The 25,794-nt window shown below is 44.2% G+C and overlaps 1 protein-coding gene across 1 annotated transcript in view; it reads right to left on the reverse strand.

Annotated features, from left to right (window-relative positions):
- The window catches only part of EXOG (exo/endonuclease G), a 37,150-nt gene extending 11,676 nt beyond the window's left edge, over nt 1-25,474 (reverse strand). The window contains exons 1-5 of the mRNA XM_024201979.1: nt 25,396-25,474; nt 24,187-24,336; nt 22,526-22,665; nt 20,015-20,091; nt 16,150-16,264 (exon numbers count right to left, since the gene is read on the reverse strand). Coding sequence (XP_024057747.1) covers nt 16,150-16,264; nt 20,015-20,091; nt 22,526-22,665; nt 24,187-24,336; nt 25,396-25,474 — 561 coding nt within the window. The remainder of the gene's footprint in view (nt 1-16,149; nt 16,265-20,014; nt 20,092-22,525; nt 22,666-24,186; nt 24,337-25,395) is intronic.
- Nucleotides 25,475-25,794: the final 320 nt, after the last annotated feature.

Raw genomic sequence — 25,794 nt, forward strand, 5'->3', positions numbered from 1 at the left:
GTGGACCATCGGGGACGGTTTACAAACATCTACGTCGGATGGCCGGGCAAGGTTCATGACGCTCGCGTGTTCAGGAACTCTGGTCTGTTTAGACGGCTGCAGGAAGGTATTTACTTCCCAGACCACAAAATAACTCTTGGGGATGTGGAGATGCCTACAGTCATCCTCGGGGACCCAGCCTACCCGCTAATGCCCTGGCTCATGAAGCCCTATACTGGCGCCCTGGACACAGAAAAAGAACTGTTCAACTACCGTCTCAGCAAGTGCAGAATGGTGGTGGAGTGTGCTTTTGGCCGTCTCAAAGGGAGATGGAGAAGCTTACTCACTCGCTGTGATCTCAGTGAAACCAATATCCCCATCGTTATTGCAGCTTGCTGTGTGCTCCACAATCTGTGTGAGAGCAAGGGGGAGACCTTTATGGCGGGGTGGGAGCTAGAGGCAAATAGCCTGGCTGCTGATTACGTCCAGCCAGACAGCCGGGCCATTAGAAGATCCCAGCGGGACGCCCTGTGCATCCGGGAGGCTTTGAAAGCTAGGTTCCTGAGTGAGCAGGGCAACCAGTGACTTTTCAGTTTGTGGACAGAAAAGCTGAACCTGCCCCCGTTTCTTTACCCAGTTCATTTTCACTATCCTCTCCAGTTACATACCCCCTTCACCCCCTTCCCCTTCCCAAAAAATAAAATCATTTAGATTTTGTTAATGAACACCGTTGTCTGTATTGCTGTTTTCGCGGGAATATTTTAAACCTGGGACGCAGACTGTGGCGGGGGGCGGGTTTAGGGTTGTGATGCAAATGATGCTTCTAAACTCCCGGAATGACAGGCTCCGCACTGGTGGACTGGTTATTTCAATGGAGCCTGCCAGCACTCCTGGGGGGGACTGTGTGTATGTGTCGGCTATGTGACTTTCTGGCAGGGGGGGTAGGGTTACATATCCCCTGCTGCGTGGATCTGTGATCCATGATAAGGACCGCTGCATAAGATCTGTAACTGCCCTCCCCCGCCACAAAGTCACAGAGCAACCCCCCCCCCAGAACATGAAAAACACCTCCCAGACTGACCAGGGTAACCAGTGACTGCACTGTGTATGTGTCCTGATGCTGGACCTGACACCGCCTCTGTACCCTGCTAAAGGTCACTGTCCTGTCCAATTACCAAGCCCCTTCCCCCCCTCCAGACAGACTCTCCCTCAAAAGAACCTGACTGAAACAGTAATGAACAGAAACATATTTTTTCTTAACAACCAGACAGGAAACTGGGGGGTGAAAGTCGGACGGGGGCTTGGGTGAGGCGGGCAGGAAAGGACTTTTCAAATTTTGGGGAATGACAGCCTTCTGGTGCTTGAGCAGTCTGCAGGGGTGGAGTGAGAGTTTTCACGGACTCTGCCACCCCTCCTTCTTTGGACTTTGGGAGAGGGGGGGTATGGGACTTGGTGGCGGGGGACTGCGGTTCCTGATAGACTGCAGCGGGGCTCTGTCCTCCTGCCTCCGTTCCTGCAGAACATCAACAAGGCGCCGGAGCGTGTCCGTTTGCTCCCTCAGAAGTCCAAGCAGCGTTTGAGTCGCCTGCTGGTCTTCCTGCCCGCCACCTCTCCTCACGTTCCATGTGTGTCCGGTGCATTTGTGACAAATTCTCCCTCCACTGGTTCTGCTGTGCTGCCTGGGCTCAGGAGCAGCCCATTAGTTCTGAGAACATGTCCTCTCGCGTCTTCTTCTTTCTCCACCTAATGTGCGCTAGCCTCTGGGAGTGTGATGCCAAGCTGGGTTGGGAGACAGTTGCAGATGTGGCTGTGGGAATGAGGAAAAGGCAGTGAATTCCTCCGAAAGAAAAATGTGGTTGTGAATCAAGAACATAGTTTTTCTCTGTGAACAAGACCATGAACCACACCTATCACATGCGCACTCAGGACAAGGTCGAATTTTCGAACCTCGCCTTCAGTGCCTGGGCTTTTGCACTGCCGATCTGGGAAGCGGGGCAGGACACGGTACTCTCTGTAGCAGGCAAACATGGTAAGCCGTAGACTTGTGGCTGCTTAAAACTGTAGGAGTACCACTGGCCTCCTTTCACATTGAAAGCACTGCCAGTCTGTGCTGCCAGCAATCGGCCAAGCAGGAACTCTGGCCCTGTCCCACCCCCTCGCGGATGAGCCAGGGAAAGATCCCTGTATGCTGCCCCTCTCCCGCCCCCACCGCGTGGCTGTAAACCAGCGGTCACAGTTCTGTAAAGGAACTTGTTGCAAGCAGTCCCAATACTAACAGTCCCCTACCTAATTCAAAGCAGGTCATCATGAGCGACATAACTCTCATGAGGATCCCGGACACCGAGATCCAACGGATGCTTCGAGAAAGCCTGCAGAGACCGGGGCCCTATGCCGCCATGCTATGCAAGGCAATGATACCGGAGTACCTGCTTGTCTCCTGGCGCGGGAACGTCTCCTACTTCGGAGGACCAAGTAAAGCCGCTCTCCCCAGGAACCTGATGAACAGGCTATCCCATTACCTGCAGCAGAGCTTTGTGGAGATGTCCGTGGAGGACTACTGCTCTATCCCCGGACATATAGACAGGATTCTAATATAGCTGCAGTAGCAGGCACTAAAGAGTGGAGCAGCTTGGGCAGCACAATCATGCACAACCGGACACTGTTTGATTTTTTTTAAATAGTTGTTACTGATTACTTAAGCGCCCAGGGGGAAGAAATCATGATTCACAGATTGTTCTTAGTATTAATATTCAAGTTTTGTAAAAAATAAAGGTTAATATGTTTAAAGCACTTACCGCTTGATCCTTCGCCTGAATCTGTGTCCAGGTTACATGCTGGGGAGGGTTGGTAGGGGATCTCTGTAAGGGTGATGTAGAGCTCCTGGCTGTCGGGGAAATCAGCTTGGTAAGCGCTGTCGACTGCCTCGTCCTCCTCATCTCCTTCTTCATCTTCCCCGTCCGCTGTCATGTCCGACGAGGAACCGGCCGCGGACATGATCCCATCCTCGGAGTCCACGGTCAGTGGTGGGGTAGTGGTGGCGGCCGCAGCAAGGATGGAATGCAGTGCCTCGTAGAAACGGGATGTGTGGGGCTGGGATCCGGAGCGTCCGTTTGCCTCTTTGGTCTTCTGGTAGCCTTGTCTCAGCTCCTTGATTTTCACGCGGCACTGCGTTGCATCCCGGCTGTAGCCTCTCTCTGCCATGGCTTTGGAGATCTTCTCGTAGATCTTAGCATTCCTTCTTTTGGAGCGCAGCTCTGAAAGCACGGACTCATCGCCCCACACTGCGATGAGATCCAAGACTTCCCGATCCGTCCATGCTGGGGCCCTCTTTCTATTGGATTGCACGGCCATCTCTGCTGGAGAGCTCTGCATAGTTGCCACTGCTGCTGAGCTCCCCTCGATGTCCAAAGAGGAACTGAGATTCAAACTGCCCAGACAGGAAAATGAAAATGAATTCAAATTTTCCCGGGGGTGTGGCTGGTCAGAGCATCCGAGCTCTGACTGCTGTCCAGAGCGTCAACAGAGTGGTGCACTGTGGGATAGCTCCCGGAGCTATTAGCGTCGATTTCCATCCACACCTAGCCTAATTCGATATGGCCATGTCGAATTTAGCGCTACTCCTCTCGTTGGGGAGGATTACAGAAATCGATTTAAAGAGAGCTTTATGTCGAACTAAATGGCTTCCTGGTGTGGACGGGTGCAGGGTTAATTCGATATAACGGCGCTAAAGTCGACATAAAAGCCTAGTGTAGACCAGGCCTAAGTTAACCTTGGGCAAATGGGCTTATAAAATTGGGATGGGAGAAAAAAAAGTCAGCTTGATTTTGAAAGCACGGCCTTCTTGACCACCAAAGGTCTTGGAATGGGTGCCTTCTGTTTCTTGTACCCTCCCACGGGGTTGAGTGGAAGGATTACTGAACTTCCTGCTTTCTCCCTCACCACCCTGAATGTTTGGGGGAGCAGGGCGATTCTTGCAGGCAGTTCTGCAGGGGTTGCAGAGGAAGTCTAGCTTCAAGCTGCTTTTCTTGAAGCTCAAATCAGACGCCTCAACATGTCTGACTGGTCCTTCATAATCTTCAGCATCTCCTCCTGCATGGCACACTCATGCTCCTGGGATGCTCTCCACATCCATGTCCAGTTTCTCAGAGAGTGAAATCCTCCAGGCTCCAAGCTCCTCCTCAGCTGTCCTGGAGACATTCATTATCTCGCTGAGCATGTCATCCCATGTCCTCTTTTTCTGCCTTCTAATCTCTGAAAGCCTCTCTCCTGGTGTGGAGGATGTGCTGAAGGACAAGATTTCCTCTGTAAAGCATGCAAAGCACAAGGCAACCATTGTCAGCGCATACCCTGAGTCTAGTGCAAGGTTGCTATTTAAAAAAAAACCCTCCCCTTATTACACTTCAGTGCAAGCCAGAACATAATCAGAATTCCTAGCTATTCAATGAGTCGGTTTGCTGTTCCAGCCATGGTGAGTATAGCCCTGCAGCATGGGCGACAGGCCTTGTGCTGCAACTTCTGGCATACCCACATTGGGAGCACAGCTGGACAATGCCCCCTTCCCCAGCAACAGGGACCACCATTAAGACACCCAAATTGCTGTCTTTTTTCCAGGCAGCAGGGGAGGGGTGTATCCCCCCGTTCCCTTAACACTGCTGGTACAACACTCCAATCCATGCCAACCAAAGCCATGGCACATTAGGGAAAGCGTGGAAGAGGGACCCAGAATTCACTGGGGGGGGGGGTGGATCAAATACTCTACTGTTTGCAGTATGACCACTTGTAATGAGAACTTCCCCCGTTTCCCCTAGGTGACCCTATGTGATATCAGTCTCCTAAGGGTAACAGAGGCGGCAAGGGAGCAGATGCTGCAAGCACCTGGGTACAGGCCTGGTCCTTGTGTTGCTATGCTGTGTACCGCAATGATGCCAGCAATGACACCACTGGTGTGGCGGGGGAAAGTGTCCTACCGTGGTGGAAGAAATAAGCCAGCCCTTCCCAGAAACCTTCTGCAAAGTTTCCTAGAAATCTCCATGGAGGATTCCAGGGCCATCCCTGTGCATGTAAACAGGCTTTTCTGGAGAGCACCCTCTGTGTAGCTGGATTGGCCACCGGGAAGCAGATGCCCACTCCACCTCATTTTTTGTTCAGATTAAACATAAAATATAATAGCATGTAACCCCTACACTTCGATTGGAAATGTATACTCACCAGAGGTGCCTTCCCAGCATCACACTCGGCCACCACTCTGTCCTGTGACTGGCTGGGCCCAGGGTTAAAAATAGCTCCTGGCTGTTGGGGAGAATGGATCCACCGCTCGCCTGTCTCCCAATCTCCTCCTCTTCCAGAATGTCCTCCTCATTGTTGCCTGCGGTGGCCCAATACTCAGACTCCTGGGAGGTGTCCACGCTGCATTTGGGGGTAGTGGTGGGGTTGCTGCTCAGAATCGCATGCAGTTCATTGTAAAAGTGGCATGTCTGTAGGGCAGAACCAGAACTGTTCGCCTCTCTTGTCTTCTGGTATGCTTGCCAAAGTTCTTTTATTTTCATGCTGCACTGCTGCGTGTCCCTGGTGTAGCCCTTCTCCCCCATGCCCTGTGCGATCTTTGCACAGATGTCAGCATTTCTTTTGCAGCATTTCTTTGCAGACTCTTCTCCCCACACAGCAATAAGATCAACCACCTCCTGTGTACTCCAGGCTGGAGCACATTTGGGGCATTGAGTTTCCATGATCAGCTGTTCTGGAGAGCACTCCACACTCATCAAACAGGAAATGGGAATTCAAAAGTTCCCGGGGCTTTACCAGGGGAGGGGCTTTTTCGTGTGTACCTGGCTGCTGTGCAGTGGAGTTGAAAACGATCTCCAGAGCGGTCACAGCAGAGCATTGTGGGACACCTCCTGGAGGCCAATTAAGTTGAATTACACAATGTTGTGTCTACACTAGCTCTCTGTTGATCCATCAAGATCGAATCAAGCACTACACCTCTCATGGAGGTCAAGTACAGAAGTCGATGTTACAGGCGACTTAGGTCTGTGGCAGGGACCTGGTAGTGTAGACTCATACATTATTCAGTCAATTTAAGGTGTCTTCTGTTGACCTAAGTTTGTAGTGTAGACCAGGCCACAGTGATCTACAGTATTTTAACTTGTCACATTCCTCTAATTGCATCCCTGAGTCAGATAGCATATTCCCCAATTGTAACTCAACAGAAAACAGTTTAAGATTATCCATGTGTACATGTCTTCTTTGATTTATGCTAGTCTATCCACAGGCAGAGGATGATCTTTTAACAATCACCATTTGCAACAGCAATCTGTCCTGGCTGGAAAACAGCAGTAGCTCTTTTATGGTATTTGTGACTAATAATAATTCAGAACTAATACAAATCAGGAAACACAGCAGTGTTTTCAGTTTCTGCTTCTGTCCCACATGCTTCCACACATTATGGGGTCCTGTTAAGATTAAAGAACTGAAGAACACATGAGCTTGCCTCATCCTTGAACACTTCCAGGTCTCAGCTTCTATAAAATTTGATCCAAGAAGCTTGTGAATCACAATTTTTTTATCAACTCTCTCATGACCAAAAATGATGTTGTATATATCCAACTAAAATTATCTTTTTTTAACCTTAACAATATTCACATCTCCCTCATTATTGGAAATAGCAATCTCAAATTTCCCATCTCATTTCTCTTTGTTGCTCCTATTAGTTTTGCTACCAACACTGATTAATAAAAATGTTCATTGACCCATGACACTCTTTGGAGTTTCCTATCACATTCACTTTTGCCCTGGATTTTCAATATTCTTGCTATTTCACCAGCAAAAGATTAGTTGTATGATTGAGATTGCACTGTCCCACACTGATGCATTATTAGACCTGTTTTCAACACAAAGGTTTGTTGTTTTCACAAGACTTTGAAAGTCCTAACAGCTACAATCATTGGAGTACCATATTTGGATTCCACAAATGAGTGTGCAAAACTTACATTTGTATGATAACTAAGGCTGGACAGTTGTCATGAATATCCTGGTTTTTAAAATGCCAGTGACTCTTGACATTTGGGCATTTTCACATACAAACAAACAAGTGAATGTGCAAGTGAACAGTTTTACAGACTTAATGGCGAGCACAGGAGACCACTAAAGATCAGGGGATCAGTACCCATACTTCTTCACAAAAAGGAGCAGAATGGGAATCAGCCTGTCTATTTAGAAAGGAAGGATGGTCCTGTGGTCAAGTCACTGGATTGGGACTTAGTAGACCTGGGTGCTGTTCCCGAGTTCTGCTTTCGGTGTGATCTTGGCCAAGTCACTTAACCATTTGGTGCCTCGGTTTCCCATTTGTAATAATTCTGGTGTCTTATGAGGCTAAATTCATTCATATTTCTTAGATATTCAGACACTAGGCTGAAGAGGGCCATAGAAAACCTATAAATAAGTTAAATGTATCTATCTTCGGTACCTGATACTGATAGGGTTAACAAAAAGAAATCTGCACGTTTATGAGGAGGATAAGGGGAGTTGAATAGGTGTAGTAGTGAAGTACCCAAGAGGTTATTAAGAAAAAGATTTAAGAGACCTGATTCTGCTCACTGCTACAAAGCATGTCCATGACTTAATCACAGTTTTTGCTGCGATTTCCATGACTTGTCACATGGTTACAATGATACCGTGGTGACTTTCACCCTCACTTACTATGACAAATCTGCAGCCTGAGACAAACAAATGAGTAGGATCCTGCCTTAAAATTTTACCAGGTCAGAGCAGGGCCGGCCCACAACATTTTGGCACCTGAGGCGGGGAGCTCAAATGAGGCCCCCATCCCCCCTCGCTTGGGCCAAAACTTTGAAAGGTCTCAATTCTGCCTTATTCCTGTTCTACTCCCCTCATGGTACTGCTCTGCTACCTACCCCAATAAAGAAGAACTAACAACTTAAAATGCCTTGTTCAAAAATTTTAAGTAACACAACTTTCAAACGCCTGAACAGCAAATGTAACTTTTCTTGTCTGCATAGTAAACACTGGCATTTTTATCTGTTTGAATAATCAAAGTGGTACTTTCCGTGCCTTCTTGGTTGCAAAGATTTGAACTCCTTCCTGAAGGTCCACAGTCTGGGCCAGCTCATGCTCTATTGAGATGGTTGCAAGGCCGACCAGTCTCTCCTATGTCATTGTGGAGCGTAGATGTGTTTTTATTAACTTCAGCTTGGAGAAGCTGCGTTCTCCACTGGCAACTGTTACCGGAAGTGTTAGAAGTATGCGCAGAGCAACAAAAGCATTTGGAAAGAGGGTGGTCATCTTATTTGTGCATATATATTCCAGAACAGCCTTTGGAGTTGATCCTGCTGAAATGTATCTTGAAAAGGCTTTCAGTTCATCACCTAAATCACTCGCATCAATATCGCGCATGTCATCATATGTCAACACTGTCTCTAGTGCCCTGCATTGCTGGTGTAGGTCTTCTTCAGGTATAGTGAGGAGTTTTGGAATATCATACAACATCCCAAATATACTGCTGTGTTCCTTGAGCTGCATGAAACATTCTTCAACTGACTGTACTGCACAATCTAGCACCCGGTTAAAGAATTCAACTTTGAATTGTTGTTTGGGGTCTCTTATGGGATTATCTCATGCCTCGTAACCAAAATGTCTTCTTCGGTGACTCTTGTATTCTTAAATGGGTGGGAAAATAGCTTCAGTGTGAAGTTCCTCTGCCAACTTCTGTGCACTCTTCAGAACGTTTTGAAATCCCTCATTTGACCGGTAAGACTGTAGGTATGACTTTGCTTTGTCCAGTTGTTCCATTGCTCCAGATATATCAAAGTCAACACCTTGGAGTCTCTTGCTTTTATTTCAAACAACATTTATTTCAAACAGTATGTCATGCTACAACACTAAGCCACACAGAAATTTGAAGTTATGTATGTTTCTGGTGATTCCATTTCCCTCTGCCACTGTTCTCCCACGAACAGTTCCTGTCATAGCATTATCCTCCATAATGGCAACTATGGCATCATCTATCTTCCCAATTTGGTGTTTGATAGGCTTTATCGCCTCCACTCGACTTTCCCATAGTGTGGCAATCAGTGGTTTCAGTGTCAGAGAGGATGTTCCCAGATGTTGCTTAAAAATTTGCCATCGATGAGTGGATGCAGAGAAAAATACATAGATGCTTTGAATTACATTTAAAAATTCAGCAGCCTCACTAGAAGCTGATGCTGTATTACTGACCACCAAGTTCAATGAATGAGAACTGCATGGGACAAAAATAAATATGCACTTACCCGAGGGGAGAGGGATAGCTCAGTGGTTTGAGCATTGGCCTGCTAAACCCAGGGTTGTGAGTTCAATCCTTGAGGGGGCCACTTGGTCCTGCTAGCGAAGGAAGGGGGCTGGACTCAATGACCTTTCAAGGTCCCTTCCAGTTCTAGGGGATAGGATATCTCCATTAATTTTTTTTTTTTTTTTTTTTTTTTACTTTTCTTTTCCCCAAGGCCACAAGAGCTTACCAATGCTCACGCTAAAACAGTTCCAAATTTTAGAATGGATTCAAACAGGACAGAGAGGGGCTGGGACAGGAGTTAAACTAAAAAGACAAAGAAAATATATACCTTGCATTTCCCAAATAACAACAGCTTATGAATTTCTCAACATATAATGGAAAAAATCATTCTTGTACTGTGTAAGCAAGATTACCCAACTCCTGCATAGGTGCATCAGGACATGCCCAATGTGAGGACTGGGCACAATAGCACAAATCAGGAAACAAAAGGGACGGTCCTGGGTAGCCCTGCCTCTCCTCCGCAGCATCCAGCAGACACTGCACTCACTGCATTTCTGAGGGCATTTGCATTTGTTTCAGGAACAATGCTTCTCAGGACTCCCACAGGCACGAAGCACCTCCACACCAGCCCCAATACAGGACACAGCAAAACCCTCTGCTAGCTTTTTAAAAGGATACGTACTTGTAGTTTTAAACACAAGTTTTACTATATTTTTATTCTACATCCAACCCAATTAAAAGGGCTACCGTTGCCCAGTGAATTCAAGAAGAGAAAGCAAGTCTCCTCCAATAAGGTAGTAATACGTTTGCACGAAAAGCAATTATGATGTCTGAAAAGTTGCACTGTGCCATCTAGTGACGAGAAAATGCAAAACCACTGTAAACAAAATTAGCAAAAGGCACTGGGCTTTCATTACAGGGAGCTCCAGCTCTGAGCTGGCAATTACCTGAGATTTCTGCAGGACATGGTCAATAGAAATCAAATTCCATCAGGACTTAGCTGCCAGTACACATTAACCAGTCCTGCACACTTTCCCTGCATCAGGCAATATTGTCAAATACATTAAAACAATAACTACAGAAATTTCCTCTGCACTACAGTAACCCTTTCCTCTCTGTGTGTGTTTTGAAGCTCTCTCTATATAACAACTATGGGGTAGCAGGAAATCCGTAATCCAGTATCTCGTGGAAACAGAGTCAACTCTCCTGCTACTTAAGTCTACACTGCCATCAAGGTCCAGGAATAGCAAAATTAAGGGGTCAGTTAAATCTCCAGGTCATCTGCAGTGCCGTCCCCTGAATCTTCAGACACATCCTCCCTCTTGCTCTAGATTCAGCCTGTGGCCTCCTCTGGCCCAGTGCCTCAGAGAAGACACTTGATTTGCCAATAACTTCAGGGACGATGCTGACCAGGTTCATTAGATGTCTTGCTTTAGATAACATCATTCCTATTGAGATTACCTCAGGATTAACTCAGTAGAGCTTTATCATATTTTGATCCAGGATTCCTTATAGAAACAGGCTTTCTGGAATCCTCCTTGCTGTTAGTGCGTTTTTTTTTGGCCTTGATTGTCCTGAACATCGCTTATGCTCTCCATTCCAGTCCCATTGTCCTTTTGCATTCGTGTTGCTATTGGCCCTGTTAGAGCATTAATTCTGTTCTTATAGCCCGAGTTTCCCTGGTTGATAGGGCTCTGTCACATGGCATTATGAGGGAGTGAGGAGTTTGAATGCAGTCCTATTCCAAGGGCTCTTTTTATTTCACTTGTAACGTATTCAGCATTTGTTTTTCCTGGGGATGTGAACAGTAATACAGAAAATATATCACATGCAGAAGGACTATGCTAAAAAACGTTAAGGTTGAGGGAGAGAGAAACCCACCTTGGAATAGCCAATAGCTTGATTCAGAGTAGGAACCTGGGTCTCCCACATCCCTGGTGAGTGCCCTAACCACAGGACTATAGAGTTGGTCTTGTTCGCAATCTCTCCAGTTGGAGTGGTTTCACTTGGTATAAATAATTAAATAAGCTTTGGGTCACAGAGAGAGAGGGGGACTAACACTATAGCTTGGTTTTGACGAATCATTTTCCAATGAAAAAACGTGTTGTGGAAAATTTCTGAACCAGCTCCACATAATTCAGCCTCCTTGCACGTATATAGTATAATACAGACTTTAATAAATGATCACATACTATTTTTTCCACAGAAATTGTGCCTCATTCGGTGTTAGGCAATCTAAATATAGCAGTCACTACAATTTCCCCTATAACAACTTTAAGATGTTTAAAAAAAAAAAAAAAAAACACACAGAAAGCCTTCCAGATGCGTGAACTGCTAAATGAAAGCAACCACATGAGCCTATCTTGTAACCTCTGTCTTCCTTTTTACCTCCCCAGTGTTTAAATTATTTTCATTTGTACATCGTGTCGAAGTTTGGCAGCTGAGGGAGCTATGGACGTTTACACCAGCTGAGATCCTGGCCCTTAGATCAGACGCCTTTTGGGGTAGGAACTGTGTCTGCTACTTGTCTCTATAGTACTGAGCATATCTGGAGTGCTAATAATGGTACCAAAGTTTGCTTCCTTCTGTGTTGCAGGTCCTTTTCCCTTGTAATATCGAGATTAAAAGAGATTAATAAAAACCTTTGAGAGGTTCTTCAATCATCTTTACATCACCACCACACACTTGAAGAGATGCTGTTAGGGTTTTAACCACCCACTCCTCAGTTGCTGGTGTGGATGACAGCTGTGCACCCCATCTCATATTGTTGATTTCTGTCTCGTGTTAGGAAAATATATTAATTCTTTAAACATTAAACAAAAGACAAATACTTCCAGTAATTATTAAATACTTTGTTAAAAAAAGTATCAAGCAAAATGTCTTCTTGTTTATTTCAGAGATCTCAATTGTGCTTTCTTTTGACAACAATTGCTGAAAAAATTGTTATAATTTAATATGATTTCATTGTGAGCAAAGGGTGGAGAGAGGAGTGTGATGCAATAAAATTACTGTATAAGTCATATTTAAAACCAACAATCTGCCAACAGAGGAAAATCACTAAACTGACATTCACTGGAGAATAGCAATATATAAAACAAGACAATGTCATTTTGATTTTCTCTGGACAAAGATGAAAAACCTGCATCTGCCTCTCCAGTGACACAGAACAGATTCTTCCTGTTGGCATTCTATTTTACATTTTATATATATATATATATTCTGCAAATGTATCTCTCAAATACCAAGCACGATCATCAATCTATCCTTTGCGATAAAAGCCTCCACTGCAGGCAGATGAGCTGACAGAATTTCTCTTGGGATACAGCAAGTTCAGCCAATAGATAGAACATCGGCATATAAGGAGTTTGAGGTTAATTTCCTTTCTGGAATTAAACAACAAATGGTACAGCAGTCCAAGCAGGAACTGGGAACAATGCCATGGCTGCTGCTCTGACTTTCCTCTAGAGCAGGGGTTCCCAAACTTGGTTCGCGGCTTGTTCAGGGTAAGCCCCTGGCGGGCCGCGAGACGCTTTGTTTACCTGGAGTGTCAGCAGGTACGGCCGCTCCCAGCTCCCAGTGGCCACAGTTCACCGTTCCCGGCCAATGGGCGCTGCGGGAAGTGATGGCCCGGCCCGCGCTGCTTCCTGCAGCTCCCATTGGCCGGGAACGGTAAACCGCGGCCACTGGGAGCTGTGAGCAGACATACCTGCGGACGCTCAGGTAAACAAGGCATCTCGCGGCCCGCCAGGGGCTTACCCTGAACAAGCCGCGAACCAAGTTTGGGAACCACTGCTCTATAGTGATCTAAAAAGAATGTTTTGGGGATATCCATGATGCGAAAATCACCAGCCTTGCCACCAGCGGGTCTATATTTCACTATTTGAATAGCCAAGAACAAGAACACACAGACTGAAGAGTGGACCAGTAAATAGATTAATGCAAACATGCACATTTTAGTACTTACACATCTTTTGTTTCACAAAAGAAAACACTGGAGGATCATAAAGATATGAGTAGCTCAGCCATAGCATTTAGATTGTTAGATCATTAGTATGTAATTTCAGTGCTTGAGTCTACACTACAGTGTGTCTCTTTAAACAACAACTTCAAAAGAGTGATACTTTCCCACGTCTTCCGCATCAAACAAACAATGAGATTAGAGGCTTGTTGTGGATTACGGAAACTTCCATTTCTAGGTCACTGGTCTGAACACAACACAGGTCACTAAAGGGTACCCACCAGTAGCAAATTCTTTGGGTTCCTGGTTGTAGGGGTGAAACCCTGGCCTATGAAGTCAATGGCAAAACTCCCATTGACTTCCCAGGGGCCAGATTTCACTCCAGATATTTATTTTTAATGAACTTTTATGTGTGATTTGGAAAATTACGCCCCCTGTTTTAGGAGAGAGAATTAGTTTTTACTGGTGAATAAAAAATTCCTACACTCCAAAGTCTTGCTCCCCAAGGGACAAACTCCTAGTGAGAACAGAAGAGTCTCTACTGCAAACAATATGCAAAATGACAAAAATTGGGGAATTTTAGATATTTTCAGTGTATATTTTATTTACAGTAAGGGAATGAACCCTTTAAAAGCACCTGAACACAAGTGGCTTTGTCCATATGCTACAAAGCACATTTGCAAATAGCAAGTTCTTCCTAGTAAGAGTCTGAGTCCCTTCTCAAATTTCAAAGAGAATCAGGCGCCAACAAGCATCTAGCATTCATGCTACTCCAAATAACCAAACAAATACACAGCTGAGTGGTTGCGAGTTGAAAAGACTACATGTTCCTTTAAACAACCTTGAGAAGCAGCAGAACTACAGCCACACGGTAACCACATTAGGTTGAAATTTAGCTTGTTTTCTGTTATATTCTATCCCCTTTCATTTTCATGAAATTTAATAGTGATTCTTTCTAAAATTCACAAACACATCCAATACGCCAGCTAAAATAAACAATCATGCACATACATAATTAAAGATTTTAAGTTGAAATAATTCAAATAGTAAAACTAATTAAATTACTCCCACCCTCGAACTATATATACGCTAGTTTGGGAATATAATACAGAAATTCATGACAAAGTGTTAAATTGCAAAGGAATCTATCCACTGTATCTCATTCTGGAAAAAGGTAATTTACTAAAGAGGGTTTATAAATGTGACCATCACTTTGCCATTTCCTATCCCAGACTCATATAAGATCGAACTTCACTTCATAGCTTGTATTAAGACCAAAACTGATACAACTGAAAGACGTGAGTTGTCATCAAACCCAGGGATGATGAAGATGTCTTGGCACCAGACTAGAACAAAATGATATGGTAATCAAAGCCGCACGGACACACTGTACTACTGTATTATTCAATGACAGTATGTTGGTATCAAGTTACTTTTAATAAAGGCAGAAAGATACAGAAACTGGTCTTATTTTTACCTGTGGAGTGCTAAAATTAACATTTCAAAACTGATACCCAGAGTTAGAGTGTTTTTTTTTTAAATATACCCTTCCTTTTCTATGTACTGTGAAGAGACATTGTTCCTCCAATTTAGAAAATGCTGACTAAAATTCAACATAGTGGAAACAACTGCTAGATTCTGAACAATTCTACAGCTTGCTAGAAAATCATTGTCATTTTCAAAATAGTCTCAGGGTCCATCCTCTGGATCCCAGTTGATTGTTAATTCTTTGTAATCCAAAATAATAATCTTTTTTAAAGGATAAACAATTGAAACTAAACTATCATGATAATCAAAGTGAAGCAAATTCTAGTGGGCTATGCACAAGCCTGGACTCCAGAACATTCTAATCCTAGCTTTGCTGCTGACTTGCTATGTGGCCTTGGTCAGGTCACTTAACCACTCTCAGTTTCTCCATTTGTAAAATGAGGACAGCAATTACCTACCTCACAAGGGTATTGCGATGATTAAAGGTTGTAAATCTTTATCTCTGAAGATGAAAATTATGAATTATTATTATTTATTTGCATTATGCTAGCACCCAAAGACTTTAGGCAGGATTAAGGCCCCATCGTGCTAGGTGCTGTACAGTCAAAGATAGTCCCTGCTCTGAACTTACACACATGCTTACCTTTAAGAATAAGAGCAGTTGGTCAAGCAAAGGGATGGGGGTGGGGGGCTACCAATCAACTCAATAGCATTTCTCGGTCTCTTGGCTTGTAATGCAATAACTTCTGAAGACCTTGTCCAAAATTACAATGAACATTTTACGCATCAATGGGTGTAATAAAAAATAAGGGGTGACAGGGAGGGAGGACAAAGATTACAGTGATAAGGCTGCATCCATAGCCTACTGAAGCCAACTAGAGCCTGTCAGTTGACTTCACTGATTTTTAGATCAAGCTTTAGAGCTGAGATTTTAAATGCTGGCGAAGGGATTTGACCAACTAATTGCTGTTAAAATTAATGGGAACAGGGCACCCAAAACCCTTCCATGGCTTTGAAAACCCCACACTGTGTTAGCGTTGTGATGGTTCAGAGATGTGTAATTTTAAAGAATATATACATAAATGATTAAATAGATACATATACATCAGCAAACCCCACTGGCCCTCTACCTAGCAGTTATCTTGCATTATAGAAGCACTAAGTACAGTTTTAATACAGCTTTATAAAGAAGCATTTAAATGCCCTCTATTAGGTGAACAAAATGAAGGATTTTATAACAGAATTCACTGCAGCACGATTTCAGAGTGTAGGCAAGCTACAATAGTGCTAATGTCTATTCCAACATTTTGCAAGTACTACAAAGGAGTTTAACTTTGTTTTAACCAAACTGCAAGACAATTATGTTTATTTGTTTCTGTTTTATGTAAAGATACTGTTAACAGTGACATTCAATTTAGTGTATAACAGCACAGGTACCTACCTGATAGGTAACTCTTTTCTTTCCATCATCCCCTGTCTGAGGCAAGGTCAAAGGTCCAGAAACTATCCAAACATCCTCAAATCTCTCTGTCAGCTCCCGACAATACATTTCCATTCTGCAAAGATATCCCTCAGGTCAGGGAATGCCAGTGGGTGAACTTTAAATTTAAAAAAAAAAATCATGCCTAGAACATAGAGGGCAAGACAAACTACTCTCAAACAGTTTTGGGTGCATTTTCCAAAATATGGGCCTAAGCTGCATTCCAAAAATGGGTAAATGCACACATAAGTTGAAGTTGTCCCATCTCCTTCATTCACCCCCCATTGGTTAATTTACAATTGGTCATGCATTTTCTGCACACATTTGAGACCTCAGATCGGCAGTTCCATCACATTCCCTCAAAACTCAAATTCCCCAATCATTTCCACTACTGACGTCTTGATCACTTTGAATAAATAAGAATTTTTGGGGGGCTGCATCCTATCTCATTTCAAAAGGGTTTTTTATATTATTTTTTGTTTGCTCCTCCATATTTTAGAGGAATTAAGGTCCTTCAACATACTGCCAAATATTTTTGTAAAATATATAATTAGAGAATTTTGTAAGCTGCATTTTTTAGAATCTTAAATATCAGATTGCAAGTGTTGCGGGCATTCTCTCACATGCATTGATGCCAATTGCAGTCTCCAAGCCCCTTCTTGCTCTTCTGTGTGAAACTGATTAGGAACAATGTAACCCCCCTGCCTTTGGGAAAGGTATCAAACCAAACTGCATGTTTTTGGGGTTCAGAAAAATACTTAGTGAATTTAGTTTGGAGCATGAAAAGTTTGTCCATGTGAACAGCTTGCCAAGTCATGCCTAGTTTTCATAAAATGGAACTGATTATAGCCACTCTTTATATGGTTCCTACAGGTCACAGCGGCTTTATACGTCAAAATGATCACTGTGGGGACTTCTATTGGAGAGGAGAGGGGAGGTGTGTCACATTTGGTTTGCAAGTCTCACTTTGGTCACCTTTGAATAGTCAAACGTACAAACGGTTATTTCATATACTTGGGTTGGGTGGGAGAGAGAGAGGAAGAAATTGATGGGATAAATTAGAAAAGAAGCATGGTATTGAGAGAGATTTTTTGGTGGGGAGAAGTAAGGAGATACAGAAAATATAGAGGTGGCAGATAAAATGTAAGAAAAAGAGAGAGAGAGAAAGAGCGATAAGGGTATTGAGAGGAGAAAATGAAAAAAGAATACAGACACTGAAAGACAACACTAGAAATAATCAATTATAGGAAAGAGGCGAAAGGAAAAGAGACGTGAAGCCAGGAAGGGGTAGAAGAAAAGAGAAGTGAAACAAAAGCTAGAGACATAGTACATTTCATCCTTAAAACTGCATCATATAGAAAGCTGACTGGCAATATGAACTGAATAAATAACACAGAGTAGTTTTATTCCTTTAAATTGCAGGGGGCCTGGCACTGGGGGAGGAGGGGAGTGGTAACAGTGATATTTAATTCTGCTTAGTAGGCTAAGACCTTGGGGCTGTAGGTGCCTGATGCAATTTTCAGGCTCTCCCCATGATCTCCTGATTAGCCAGAGTTCTCAGCTGAGAGGAGTAACAGAGGCTCCCGACCCTAAACTAGCACGTGCCTAGCTTTAGCATCAGTGAAAACTTATGCTCAATTTCCTGAGGCATTAAAACAATTGAATATCTCTTAAAATGTCATAGTGCATTATTTATCCATAAAATCATATAACCTTACTGAATGCCTCATATGCTTTTATATATATCCCTGTAAAAGTAGAGAGCAGCGTTTGCAAGAATGATGAATCGTTTCCTATGCTAGATTTTTAAATGTAATATTTTACATTATTTTACTATCCTCTCCTTGATTGAGCCTTGTAAAATTCATCACTCCCTCTGATTTCTGAGCCTTAAAAGATGTTGAGTCCCACACAACAAGTACAGAATCACTGTTTGTTTTAGTTACTAATTAGTTTTTACCTCAAGGGAACAAAGGAAAAGAGCCAATATGAACAGTTAATACACATCATCCAGTTCCATCACCTCAAAGCTGCGATGCTGCCAGTCTTCACAAGTGAAGATTTTGGCTGGTTGTTACTTGGATGCATGTACTCCTGTCAGGCCTTGCAGGTCTCAAATCTGTAGCCGTGGGAGTGCTGTGGGGAGTTATACTCCAGTCTTCCACCTGGCAGCTTTCAGAGAGCAGCTGGGACCAGGGTTGATGAAGCCCAACTGGGGTACAAGCCACGCCCCTATGCTCTGACTGGGAGAGCTCCAAGTCTCCTGATTGGGCCACAGCCCCTATTTAAGCCAGAAGAGAAAAAAGGAAATTTTCCCTCCAGTAGTAGGAACAGGCCCTGAAACATAAGCCCTTGTATTAGAGGCCTAGTATGAGGCCTGAGGCCTAAACTAAAGTAGTGGTCAGAGCTTTGCTGCTATAAAGCAAAGTTAAGTTGTGATTAAAAGGCAGGGCCTGCTCACAGAATCTGGCAAGAACAGGGCTAATATTGCAGAAACACACATTCCAAAGAAACGCTAGGCACAGGCCATGCATGCAAACACATTCCAAAAGGGTGGTACCAGAACATCCCAATACTAGCACATTCCCCAAAGATAACAGGAGCATGCTGACCCATCTTAAAGATAAAGTCAGAATAACAACATGATGGATAGAGATGTTTTGATCAAAACAACAGGTACAAGGTGATGGATGGTAACTGGCTACGTCAGAAGGTGTCAATTAACTACATCAGAGTGGCAATATGTAACCTGTTTGTACTGATGTATAAAATGGAGTCTCAGGGGGAGTGTCTTTGGCCAGCCTAGAGGGCAGTGGAAAGTCCTGCCACTGATTGAGCTGCATCCATTGTCATGGGCATACATGTGCTAGTGTAACTATAGTCATTGATCCAGGGAGCTAGGACTGTTCTTCGTTCACAATAAATCTGGCTAGGTGCCTTCGTACCTTAACGTATCTAGTGGTCATTGGGCGGTTTGCTTGAGGTCTGCTGTGCCAAATGTCTGCGCAGAGCTAGGACAGCACACAGGGAGAACACACATACACACACAGCCAAACATCTAACACCACCTACAACTGGGCTTCACCCTGCCACAGACTGTTGGTCTGGCATTTACCTGTTCGTGACCTCCTGGTATCCTGATTCGGCCTGAATCTTGGTAACTGCTTCCTGCCCTCTGGTTTGTCTCTGAATTCTAATCTCCTGGTATTCCAACCTGGCCTGATTCCTGGTAATTGGTTCCTGGCCCCTCGACCCGTGCCTGACGTTAATCCCTAGGCCAGGCCACCCACGCTCGGTCTTGACAGCTTGTACAGACCTCTGTAACTCACAGGAGTGGGCCCCCTGTGAGAGGAATGGACCCAGCAGCCCAGCCACTACCTCCAGAATCACTGGACTCACCCAAATGGGCCACCTGCTTTCAGGTGGCTAACCAAGCCCTGCAGAATTGGGTTGCACAGCTGACCTGACTCTTGATCCCTGCCCTCCAGTTTGTCTCTCAGTTCTGATCTCTTGGCGTTCCAACCCGGCTTGACTCCTGGTAACTGGCTCCTAATGTTAATTCCTAGGATAAATAATTATATTCACCTACCTAAATCCCTCCTACAATTTCTATTGAATAATGCACCAAAATGATTGCATATAGTTCTTGGCACTGCCTTTTCTCCTGGAGGAGGCTGCAGTATGTAGTATGCAGTATTCTTGCACATGGCTTGCAAAGTGCTTAGGGATCCTTTGCTCTATATATGTAAGATATTATTAGTGTTTTACCACTGACTTAAACTTAGTCTTCATCTTACACTTAGTCCATCCAAAAGTAACATCTCACCTGTTCCAGAATCCAGCATTATTCTTGTAATTCTGGGGCACAATGTTGGACAGGTAAAATGTTTCAGCCATAGCTTGCTGTATAAAGAAAGAAAATGGTGCCATGTTATTGAAATGCTATTGAGATGGGCTGAAAACAAAGCCAAACTTTAGGAGGGTTTGGAATCAGAACCCATATCTAGATCCAAACTTCACAGATGGACATTATTTACATAACGGGTAAAATCAAAATCCTAGATCAGAGTACCACCGAAGTACTGGGGCAGAAGTAGAGATGGAAAATTGGGATATGATCTTTGCAGCTCAGGCCCATCTATCGTTCTATAGAAACATTCACAAGTGTATCCATTTTTGGAGCCAGCAGACAAACAAAATAATACTTAAGCATAACATTGAATGACAGTATGGAATTAAAGGGGCATTAGATTGTAATTAGTTTGAGAGTAGCTGGATGCCTTTTCTGAAGGGGAGGGAAATTTGCACTTACGGTTCTTATTTCCCAGATTGGTTCAATATGTTTTTGCCTTTATTCGGCAGGAAAGGTTTTACATTACTAACATTTTACAATTTTAAAAAGGTATAGGGTGCAGATGGTGGAATGGTCATCAAGACCCTGATCATGCAAAGGTTTATGCACCTGTTTAACTTTACAAATTGAGAGTACAGTTAAGAAGGTGCATAAACATTTCAGGATTGAGGCCCAAGTAATTCCAGAGAAGAAGTAATCTTGGCCTTCTTCTGGTCCTATACATTTACAAATATGTGAAAAAACATGAAAGTAAAATCTCAGGCTCTTATCCTGCAACTTATTATTTTATTTCATTTTTAAGTGCTCTTTCAGATTCTCCTTATTCATAGAAGTTAAGGATCTGGCAGCAATATTTAGAACAATGCTTAGTACAGGTAGTGGTTGTACTGTGAAATATTCCAGTTAACATATCTAACCCTATTTTAGTCCTGGGCTTCATTGTACAAGCTGCTAAACATGTTGAAATAGCTGGAAGAACAGACAAAATTCATCAGTGACCCTTCCACTATAAGTAAAATGACTAGTGCATTAATCTACGACATAACAGTGCTGCCATCACCCTGCTCCACAGCATATTACATTTCAGGACAGGAACGCACTTTCAGTCTGCTTCCTAAATAGCAAATCATCTGTATTATGGAACAAAATCAAACTAGGACCAGATAGAATCAAGGCTGCTTTGTTAGTCAGCCAAGGGATTAAGGGACCAATATTTTAGCACGCTTATCTTAGAAAAGACACTTTTTGTAGACTTTAAGAGGACATCTAAGGCAAATGGTAAAGCAGTCCCTTAAGGCACTGGTTTTCAAACTTTTTTTCTGGGGACCCAGTTGAAGAAAACTGTTGATGCCCATGACCTAACGGAGCTGAGGATGAGAGGTTTGGGGTATGGGAGGGTCTCAGGGTTGGGGCAGAGGGTTGGGGTGAGGGGTGAGGTCTGCAGGGTGGGGCTGGGAATAAGGGGTTCAGAGTGTGGGAGGGGGCTCTGGGCTGGGGCAGGGCTCTGGGCTGGGGGTGCAGGCTCTGGGGTGGGGCCAGGGGTTCCAGGTTTGGAGGGGCTAAGGGCTGGGGCACGGTCTTACCTCCGGCGGCTCCCGGTCAGCGGTGCAGCCCGGGTGTGGAGGCAGGCTTCCTGCCTGTCCTGGCACCGCGGACCGCACTGCACCCCGGAAGTGGCCAGCAGCAGGTCCGGCTCCTAGGTGGAGGCGCACAAGCGGCTTTGCACAACTCTCGCCCACAGGCACCGCCCCCTCAGTGCCCATTGGCCTGTTCCCAGCCAATGGGAGTGCAGAGCCAGTGCTCGGGGCGGGGGCAGCGCGCGGAGCCCCGTGGCCCCCTGCCTAGAAGCTGGACTCGCTGCTGACAGCTTCCGGGGTGCAGCGCAGTGTCAGAATAGGTAGGCACTAGCCTGCCTTAGCTGGGCAGCACCACCGACGGGACTTTTAACGTCCCGGTTGGCAGTGCTGACCAGAGCGACCCAGTGCCTGACATACCATGACCCAGTACTGGGTCACGACCCGAACTTGGAGAAACGCTGCCTTAATTCACTTCATACACAGAATTGGAAAGGGAATAGACCTTTAAACCATCTAAATTATTCCCCTGCCAGTGCAGGGCAGCTCTTTACAGTATGTTTGCTAGAGCTTTGTCCATCAAGGTTTAAATATCTCAGTACCTGTTGGCAAAGAGGACAGTGCTGCTTTCCTCCACTCACTTACTAACTAAGCATCAGAAGAGACCTTTAAGGTGTGATAGGTAAATCATCCCCGTGTTACAGATAGAGAAGCCAGGGCATAGAAAGTTGTGAGTTGCTCAGTTTCACACGGCAAGTCTACAGCACAATCAGGATGAAAACCCAGAACTCCTGATTCCATGTCTTGTCCCTCAACAAGTAGGCCATGCTTCCTCTCAAAAAAAACCCCATTATAAATAAATTTTAGATCACCCTCCCACTGACAGACATAAGTTAAGAAGAATTCTCACTATTGAAAATTTGTTATCTCCTGCTGGTGCCATATGTCCTCGCGACCACCCGCTCCCAATGTAGTCTTCATTGACAGCACTAAACATGAGAGGGATACTAGGATCTGGTCTGAATTTGCAGTGCCTTCGATCTGCGTTGCCTGAGGAACAACATACTAAATTGTTAGGTTATTAGCGAACCATCATCATTACAGAATAAAAAGCTGTTTCCCAATGTGCCTTCCCAAACTGCTTACATTTCAGGATTCTATATACGATCTGAGTATTATTTTCCACCTCAATTTTGATAGAACTGTCTTAATCAGAGTAGCAATCAGACATATATCAGAATTGCATGTCTCAAGATGTTTAATCTCAACTGGATGGTTAGTTTGATTCTGATACTTTGGACAACATTTTAACATGTCAGATGGTTACAGACACTTGAATACAATTTTAAAATTACTGCTTTCATCTTATGAACTACTGAAGTCAATGGGACTACTTATAGTCAGTTCTAAGTGCTTTCAGGATCATGTCTGTAGTTTTGAAAGCTACCCTGAAGATTGTGATTGAGATATAGCTAAAGGGATGCTACTTATTTTGCAGTTATGCAGGTACCTTTGTTACCAGTAACAACTTGCAATATTAAAACTGAAATAATTCTATAAATTTAAATTAAGACGGTTGTATATTATTTGCATTTCATTCAGATGGTGAAAACAGTTTAGGGGAATTGAGGCAATGTAAGTAATGGGTTACAAAGACTATGTGTTACATACTGAGTAACATATGTAATACAATGTGTTACATTAATTATTTGGTTTTGATCAGTTGATCCCACTTGATTCAACTTTCCCAAAAATGTTATTTCAGGGCTACATATTACATACTCCTATTTTTCTGGCACTTTATATTTTAACTAAATCTCTCATAGAGCTATTCTGATTAATTCAGACTGATCCTGCAAAGACAGACATGGGGTAGATCCTCAACTGGTGTAAACTGTGATAGCTCCATTGACTAGAGCGAAAACAATTTACAGCAGCTAAAGATTTGCCCCAGGATCACCTTTAAGCACTTGAGTAATCCCACTGCCTTCAATGGGACTGTTCCAGTGAGTGAAGTTAAGAATGTTTGTAAATGGGTGTGGTGTTGGGGCCTTAGTTTATGTAGTTTAATTTTACATTGGTAGCCTCACAGTCATTAACTTCACCTTTTAAGACCACTTCTGCCAGGTCACCTACAAAAAATGAGTATTTCAGATGTACACACAGCCGCTGAACCACCAGCTATGTGTCTGTGTAAAGTGTACAACCACCTCATCCTGTACCTGTAACTCTTGTCCTTCCTGACCCCTCCCCTTCAGGCTGTATGGAATATACTCAAACCCATCACATTTGTCACGTAAGGAAAATGGGACTCAGAACAGGCACGAAGACTTGCACTGGCAGATTCCTTTTACAGGACTAGAGTCATTAACCCAGCACTTCCATGTAGCCTCACTGACTTTGGTGAGACTCTGAGCGGGCACAGGGATCCACCTCCACAGAGCTCATTGCAGGATTGGGTCACAGACTGAAAGATCTTCAGAACAAGACCTATCCCCTTTATATATTTTCTGTGACGTGCCTATCCCACTTGTGGGTGCCATCAAAATAAACAAATGCATACATACATACCCAGTGTCTTGTGTTTTGAAATATGTTCAATCACCCATCTAGGTACCCGTTTTGCCTGATCATAAGACAGTGCATGATTTGTGTAACATCTGGTCTCTGTTCCAGCTATAGGGAATCCATACTGTTCCAGCAGAGACTCTTCCACTGATTCTAAGGAGGGAAACAAACAAAAAGCGACCCTCAGATGAAACAGGGATTAGAAACAAAAGAGGGAGAGGAATGTCTCTCAGGTTTCTGTATTGAATAACGCTCTATTTGAGTTTAACTGAAAACGTATCTAAGACCAAAAAAAAAGACACAAAAAAAAAAAACCTCATGTCCACCAGAGACATATCCATGCTTGACACCAAACTTACGTTAAACGTCTGGCTGGTGAGTCTTGCCCACATGCTCAGGGTTTAGCTGATTGCCATATTTGGGGTCGGGAAGGAATTTTCCTCCAGGGCAGATTGGCAGAGGCCCTGAGGGTTTTTCGCCTTCCTCTGCAGCGTGGGGCACAGGTCAATTGCTGGAGGATTCTCTGCACCTTGAAGTCTTTAAACCATGATTTGAGGACTTCAGTGGCTCAGACATAGGTTAGGGGTTTGTTGCAGGGTGCGTGGGTGAGATTCTGCGGCCTGTGCTGTGCAGGAGGTCAGACTAGATGATCATGATGGTCCCTTCTGACCTTAAAGTCTATGGCTCAATGACTCTATGACACTTAGAGTGCAAACCTGTAAGGATAACTCCCCACATTCTAACCCCCGCAATGAAGCCAGTGGGTCTTAAGGGCATTTACCGAACCAGAGGATGCACTCAGTCCCTCACAGAAGCAGGGTTTTACTTCCCAGTTCGACAAAGCGCTTAAACATGAACTTTGCCAGTGCAACCCATGTTGACATTCATACATCGACCTCTGTGGTCCACCAGGGCCTGCGTAACAATGGAGTAGAACCCTCTGCGGTTTATGTACTCATATTTCACCAAGCAGGAGTCTATGTTCATGGACAGGCTAGAATGCTATTCCCACCAAATCACAGTGTCATAAATGGTGTTACTGTCCCCACAGTTATTCTGGAGGACCCTGCGTGCCCCCTTTTCCCTTGGCTTATGAAACTGTAACCTGATTGCAGAGGCCCGGGCAAAAGGTTTAATTACACTCTTAGCTGGTGCAGAATGGTTGGTGAATGCTTTTGGCAGACTGAAATCCTGTTGGAGGTATCTACAGACCAGTTTGGATGCCAGCATCATCAATGCTGTCCGCATCACTGTGCTCATCACAATCTTTGCAAAACCAGAGGTGAGCCATTTCCGCCTGAATGGACCTATGACAGGGAGGGGCCACTGAATCGGTCCCCTCAGCCAGAAGGGACACCAACCACAGCTGGAGCTGGATGCACCCAGGCCACAGAAGTCAGGGATGCTTTGTGCTCCCACATCATGGACTTGCACAAACCAGTGATGTGATGGGGAAGAAGCTCATTGATTGTGGGGGGGGTTTCAGTGCTGGGGAGGGGTGGGGGTTGATTGCCATGCAATGTACTTATGAATGACATGACAACTTATCAAATGGGGGGTTGATTTAAATATGGAGTGATATAGCTAACTGTATTGAGGAATATGGTTTGC

Source organism: Terrapene carolina, unplaced genomic scaffold, assembly GCF_002925995.2.
Source record: "Terrapene carolina triunguis isolate 2854851 unplaced genomic scaffold, T_m_triunguis-2.0 Scaffold111, whole genome shotgun sequence".
Lineage (NCBI taxonomy): Eukaryota > Metazoa > Chordata > Testudines > Emydidae > Terrapene > Terrapene triunguis.